The sequence below is a fragment of the Ostrea edulis genome, chromosome 9 (assembly GCF_947568905.1).
Source record: "Ostrea edulis chromosome 9, xbOstEdul1.1, whole genome shotgun sequence".
In the NCBI taxonomy this organism is placed as follows: Eukaryota; Metazoa; Mollusca; class Bivalvia; order Ostreida; family Ostreidae; genus Ostrea; species Ostrea edulis.
The window spans coordinates 41,133,083-41,140,660 of record NC_079172.1 but is presented as its reverse complement, the minus strand read 5'-3'; the positions used below and the strand labels follow the sequence as shown (position 1 = coordinate 41,140,660).

At 39.1% G+C, this 7,578-nt stretch overlaps 1 protein-coding gene across 1 annotated transcript; it reads left to right on the top strand.

Moving 5' to 3' along the window:
- Positions 1–2,947: 2,947 nt before the first annotated feature.
- Positions 2,948–7,460, top strand: LOC125659686 (uncharacterized). Its single transcript, XM_048891428.2, has 2 exons — positions 2,948–4,431; positions 7,336–7,460. The coding sequence occupies exon 1, from the start codon at positions 3,585–3,587 to the stop codon at positions 4,260–4,262; it is 678 nt and encodes a 225-aa protein (XP_048747385.1). The 5' UTR covers positions 2,948–3,584; the 3' UTR covers positions 4,263–4,431; positions 7,336–7,460.
- Positions 7,461–7,578: the final 118 nt, after the last annotated feature.

Sequence of the window (7,578 nt, the reverse complement as noted above, 5' to 3'; positions counted from 1 at the left end):
CTCCCTGCAAGAAAAGAATTCTGTGACTGAGGTGACGTGTATTCTAGACGACAGTTACATGTCGAGATTCCCTTCAGATAACTCCTAGTACAAGACTCGTAGGGTTCTGGTAAAAGAAATGTTTAGAAGCAAGTATCCAGTGATGAAGTATCTCTCCTGGTATTAGTGCGAAGGTGTAAAAGTTGTCACTAGTCAATTATGCTGTTTTACCAGAAATTAGGTTACAGAAGTAACGCGCACTTAGCTATAATTGGTGTACATCGTACTCTGCTCACCACGTACTATGTAGTTGTGTACTTTTGTGCATTCCCCCCTTATGTCCTTGTATTTCAAAATGACGCCAAAGTCTAACTGACCTCATTTCTTCAATTAATTTTCCAATACTCTGCCACACCTCAGTAGCACATAGAAAATATTCCTCCTCATGTCGGGAACAGAAACACCTATCAATTGACTTTTTTCTGAATGTTGAACACTGATGTACAAGACACATGCATTTTCTTAAAACTTCAATCAACTAAAAGGATGAGACAAATCGTATAAAATATGGCCTCTCTATTATCAATATTTACAAAAGAGAAAAAACCTTTCACACACCCCATGCTCGTCGTAAGAGGCGACTACATGAGGCGGTCCTTCGAATGAGACTGCAAAATCCGAGGCCCCGTGTCACAACTGGTGTGGGCACTATAAAGATCCCTCCCTGCTCAAAGGTCGTAAGCGCCGAGCATAGGCTTTAATTTTGCAGTCATTCACCGGCAATGGTAATGTCTCCATACGAGGGAAAAATTATCGAGTGGGACCTTAAACAATATACAATCAATCAATTCTTTCTTGGACATGAAAAGGTGTAATGTGAAAAAACTACGACCACCACTGAAAAATTAACATTGTGTAAAGCCCCTTTCACACATTCATGGATCAGGAGCTGGTCGACACCGAATGCAAAATTCTAGCATCTCTGGGTTCTGTGACGTCGCAATGCCGGTGTCAACACGGCCTAATCACGATGCAGACACGGAAAACGCCAGTTTCGCTACGGATAAGCACGGTAGCTACCCGTACGTCCCCGGAAAAAAATTCGGGCTGCGTTCAAGATCGTAGCGGCTACGTAGGCTCGGTAGCGCTATGATCTTGAACGATGTGCTAGGCTAGCTCTATGTAGGGATAACGAACGTTAATTCATACAGTGCGTTCAATATACCTAGATATTAAGCCTAGCCGCTACGATCTTGAACGCAGCCCCGGTCGGTGCCGGCGTGATCACGGAGCGTACGGAATATCACGGTTTCTGCCGGTCCATCCAAGTTTGTTTCACGCGGATGTCCTCGGATTATCACGGTCTTTCTTCCCTGTATTTATCGTGAATGTCTGTGTAGTCATGCTGATGAGCTTAAAGCCAATAAACAATACAATACAATACTTCGGTGGCTCCACTGACTTTTCGGTAGATACACGGACTTCTCGGTTGATACACGGACTTCTCGGTAGATACACGGACTTCTCGGTAGATACACGGACCTCTCGGTTGAAACACGGACTTCTCGGTAGATACACGGACTTCTCGGTTGATACACGGACTTCTCGGTTGATACACGGACTTCTGGGTAGATACACGGACTTCTCGGTAGATACACGGACTTCTCGGTAGATACACGGACCTCTCGGTTGATACACGGACCTCTCGGTTGGTACACGGACTTCTCGATTGATACACGGACTTCTCGGTAGATACACGGACTTCTCGGTTGATACACGGACTTTTCGGTAGATACACGGACCTCTCGGTAGATACAGGGACTTCTCGGTTAATACACGGACTTCTGGGTAGATACACGGACCTCTCGGTTGATATACGGACTTCTCGGTAAATACACGGACTTCTGGGTAGATACACGGATTTCTCGGTAGATACACGGACTTCTCGATTGATACACGGACCTCTCGGTTGATACACGGACCTCTCGGTTGATATACGGGCCTCTCGGTAGATACACGGACTTCTGGGTAGATACACGGATTTCTCGGTTGATACACGTACTTCTCGGTAGATACACGGACTTTTCGGTTGATACACGGACCTCTCGGTTGATATACGGGCCTCTCGGTAGATACACGGACTTCTGGGTAGATACAGGGACTTCTCGGTTGATACACGGACTTCTCGATTGATACACGGACCTCTCGGTTGATACACGGACCTCTCGGTTGATATACGGGCCTCTCGGTAGATACACGGACTTCTGGGTAGATACACGGATTTCTCGGTAGATACACGGACTTCTCGGTAGATACACGGACTTCTCGGTAGATACACGGACTTCTCGATTGATACACGGACTTCTCGGTTGATACACGGAAGTACAAGTACCTACACAGATCAATATGGCGGATTTTCTTCCGGGATAATCCAGGGTAAAATTAACATTTTAAATTTTCCCCGGTTTGGCTTGACCAAGCCGGATGGTCCCGAACGACGCCGGATGCATATATAATGACCCCAATGGAAATAAGCATTCGAGCTTTCATGGGTTATCCTTGGTATATATGTTTGTATTGTTTGTATGTATGTATATACCGAATAAACATTTTGTTTGTACACGGTGATGGCGGATTGTCACGGACTATCATAGATTGACAATCCGGGATGATCCGGCGTCTCATCCGTAAATGTGTGAAAGGGACTTATGTAATTATGTCATAATATGTAAAATATCGACATCATCAAGAACTTGCATGCATACAATTAATTATAGAAGAAGATGTCAACCTAGTTTCCTTCCTCTGAAAGATGTACATGTGAAATAGGAAATTATATGTCATTAGAAATGTGAAAGGTATGAAGGTTTATAAAAAGATGTTCGACTCACGCATAAGAATTAACATTCCACCTCGCTGGACTAGATTTAATGCTAAAGGTGTTTTTATTCCCGCTCATATACTCATAAATTTTATTTCTTTTTCATTGCAAACTGAATATAAGTGTGACCTTTGACAGTATATAAGTGTGACCTTTGGTATGCAGCTTTTCTTCTGCAGACGATAACTGATCAAGGAAGCACGGAATATTCTTCTGTCTGTCTGCATATAAAAAATAGAACCCTACGAACATGATTGTGAAAACAACAATTTTCTTAATTTACCATTTCGTGATCTAGAATTACAACTCTTGCAGCAAAGAACATAGGAAAAAGTATAATGGGATATAATTGATTATGTAAAGTTTACATCTGGTAATGTCTTCAAAAGAGAATTTATGATATCAGTTGTGCTTACGGTTTATTTATTAGTATTTATTCACATAAATACTAATATATCTTCTGATATTGTTTGATTATTTCTCGAAATAAAAATGCTTGATGCTGGGAATCATAGGAGATTGTTTTATCTATAGCATTTCGATGATCCACATCATTGAAATAACGGACGGTTTTCATTGGTGAATAATATCCCTGCCTCGTTGCCATAGTATTTAACGCGACAACGCTAAGCAGAATTCTAACAGAAAACTTGCTTCCGCATTTCTTTGTACCTCATTTATCTGCCAAATTATTTTCCTACAACTGATAGGAGAGAGAATCAAGATGAGCAGCGACCCACAGCCTGATATGCCCGAGGGGTACCTTGGTGCCCAGGAGCGATTTAATGAACTTGGACTTAGCATTTTGTCACACCCTGACCCTGTAGTTATCGCAAGGGACAATCATTTTGAACTGAAACTAAAATACCGAGGACCTATCAAAGTTACACATCAACTGCAATGCTGCAAGGATGAAAAGGACTATTCTGAATATGTCTTTACCCAGCTTAAAGATGGGAACGTGCAGTTCTTGATTCATTTTCCGCTACCCGGCTGGTACAAGCTACAAGTCTATGCTCTTCCACTGTCGGACCCCAGCAAGTCATTGCCAAATGTGTACAATTATCTTCTTCATTGTACAAAGGCATTAAATGCCGCTTTTCCATTTCCAAAGCAGTATGTGCAGTGGAAGGATGGCTGTTACCTCCATGAGCCGCTGAATCTTTGCGAGTCCACTAGACTAACGCACGTCAAATGGCGTGTACTGGTTCCACATGCAAAACAAGTGGCGGTGGTCGTTGACGAGGAATGGCATCATTTGGAAAACAAAGGAGGCCCTATTTTTGAAGGATCATGTAATCTTAACCAATATCGAGGAAAGGACAAAAAAGTTACACTCAACGCAAATTTCGGGGACGATGACAGCAAATATTCCACTTTGTTAGAGTACCATATCAAGTAGACAGTTGATGTTCAACGAAAAACCTAGTATACATATTGAGAAACAAACTAGTTTGCTTTATTTATATATATAAATAGATGGATACATACTCGTATATATTTGGAGTGCAGTGTTTCAAAAGCTAGCGGATATACTGATCATCACAGCTCTAAGAAGCCTGCTTTATACAGTAAGTAACCTATCTTAGGCAAATCGAAAATTGCGAAGTTCTGCTTTCTAAATAGCATTGTCTTTGAATCCACTTCTGTGACATCAAGAAACTGTTCTAGTAACATGTAACTGTATGTAACTGTTCTAATAATATTTGACTGTATGAAACTGTTCTAATACTATTTGACTGAATGAAACTGTTCTAATAGCACATGACTGTAAGAAACTGTTCTAGTAACACGTGCCTGTAAAAAAAAAACGTCCGTGGAAAACTGACTTCACGAAACTGTTCTAGGAACACTGAATGTACAAAACTGTTCTAGGTACACTGAATGTACGAAACTGTTCTAGGAACACTGAATGTACGAAACCGTTCCTAGTAACACGTGACTATAAAACTATACCAGTAACATGACTATACGAAGCTATTTTAATACATGTAACAAGATGTTCTAATGACACGTGACTATATGAAACTGTTCTAATGACACGTGACTGTACGAAACTGTTCTGGTAACGCGCATATATCCAATACACTATGTAGGTGTAAATACATTTGTTTCCATAATTTTAGATTAAGATATATAATATGCCACGAATCCATCATTTAAAAAGGGACAGGTAAAACATAATTAAGATAATTCGATATGCCAGGTGTACATGTATGTAGGAATATAAATAAAGTCATGTTCCCTAGTATAGGTTGATTTTATATGTCACACACCTTTTGACAAAATTAAAAATTTTTTTTTTAATTTTAATTATTTGTTCTTCTTTCCCTGTAGAAAAGAAAATACTGAAATAAAACTCACACTGAACGCTGCGTATGTGAAATTCTCAAAAAATGTGTTCAACACTTCATTCTTGCTCTGCAAGAGAATTTTTGTTTAAAGTGCCCATTGACCTTTAGAAAGTTTGAATTTTTCAAAGAATGAACGGAGCGAAAAATCAGGGTAACTGGTTTTATCAAAAGAATTTCTGTAAATCTACGATTTTAAAGATAATAAAAATTATCGTATTGAATCGGTCGCGATAACACTCATTCAATCCACATTAAAGAGTCATAAAATAGATAGCTGAAATATGTCTGTATGTAAACACACACAAACAGATGTAAAAGACGTTTTTACATTGATCACGTATCGATTTCCCTGATACAGAATCATATTAAGAGGGATCAAAACCGTGATTACCTCTTAGAGGCGAGATGCGGTTTTTTTTTTACTTCAGAAATCTTTTATCACTTGTAAATATAGCTCTCAGACCTTCCGGAAATTGATCAGCGCCGCAAGTGGTCATTCATCTGTTGAACAATCTCTCCAACAAATCTTTGAGAAAATACAAACCTTTTTTCATCAACGTCAGAACGAAAGATAAAGAAAAACTTTCAAATGTTCAGTGACTAGGGCAAGGCAACTCCCAATAGATAGGAAAATATAAAAATACACTATCTTATCCTTGGTGTTGAGGGGGTAGGGTGGATTCCACTAATTAACAGGACGATATTTCGTAAGCTCAGTTTTAGACAAACGTGAGCTGTTTTCAAAGTGCAATATACACCTTCAGACTGATTAGCACCAAATTTGGCACCGAGTTGGGGGAGACTTGCATTGCAATGGAGGATATCACGGATCGTACAATGTCTGGTTGTCGCTTGATCTGAGCTGTCACGGAGAACCTTGTTCTAGCGAGATTCTTGATTTTTATCAATATCCAAACTACGTTGTGTATCCTGCCAGGAAACACTTATATTTTCTTTGGAGAAGAGCAAAATTGTCAAAACAATTACTTTACAGTTCATATGAAAAAAGTCAGGATAAGTATATACAGCTATCTGCTGACTTCCGTGACGTAATAATCTGGTTCCCCTTGCATCAGCGAGAACCAGATTTACAATATGTATAGATGTACATGTAGGTACCCGATCCCACTTCTGGTATGTCCAAGGGTCCGTGTTTGCCCAGCTCTTGGCTTTGTGTTAAGATTTGTGGGATTTATGAGATTGATCAATGTTCGTTTTCTTCACCTTTTTCCATTGTGATAATTACTAGGGTTTGGCAGGATACGGAACAAAGCGTGCATTTAATCTGTCTCGACCTAAGCAAGAAGTTTGAAAACTCCATATCAATCACTTTTCACTTTTCTCTCAAAGTGTTGCTAGAGAGATAAGATACTTTTTTTCTCATTTCAAACTCCTCGAACTTATGCAACGAAGATAGAAAAAATCGTAACTGTCACTTTTACTTTCATTTTAACATTCCAAAATTGTTTTTGTCATTCAAAAACATGCGGACAAATGACATCGGAATGAAGCAAGCGCTTTTGCTTTTAGAGATAGCAGTGATTGCAATCAGTCAGCAAAAGCGTCAACATAAATTGAATGAACAGCTTGTTTTTATGCACTATATACGTACATCCTTCATGACATGGTATGAAATGTATGCATGTCATTACTAAACCCCGGCTCTAGATATCTGGAATCTTGAAGAACAGAATTAGATTCCAAGTAACTTCTAAGTAGAGGTTGCAAACTTTGCAATAATCTGACAGTTCATTCGTATTTAGACAGGTGAAAACATCATGGCAAACAATCAAATATGCTCGTCCAATTATCAGAGCACAGAAAATTAACTCTTAAGAGGGAAGCTAGCTACTGGCCTTCAACGAACACGTGCTCGATCGTTCACTCCAATAAAATCATATTTGATTATTTCCAATTAATCCTTCCGAGTGTCTTTTGTTTCCTCCTGTCAATCATTATTTCGTATATCAAGATATATCTTGTTTATGTTTGTTTGAAATATTTTTATTCTCTCTCTCTCTCTCTCTCTCTCTCTCTCTCTCTCTCTCTCTCTCTCTCTCTCTCTCAATATCTCAATATCGATGCTAGATATGTAATCAAGTTTGTTTTTTTCTTTTTCAGATTCCTGTTTCTACAGAAAATGTTAGACGCAATGCTTTAATGAATGCTGCAGAAGAAAATTCAAGTTTCATCCGCTATCGTTTATGTACATATAACTAGTAGCTGCAATAAATGATAAATGTGTTTTTACTTTTCCATGTTGATGCAGTATCACGTCCTGTAAATATCCACATGTTGAATTCATTTGTGGATACAGATCCCAATATCAACACTCTACCGATATATATACAAGTATATTAAGTA

What these genes read in the sequence shown, in the direction of transcription:
- LOC125659686 (XM_048891428.2), top strand. Translation starts at nt 3,585, where the DNA reads ATGAGCAGCGACCCACAGCCTGATATGCCCGAGGGGTACCTTGGTGCC.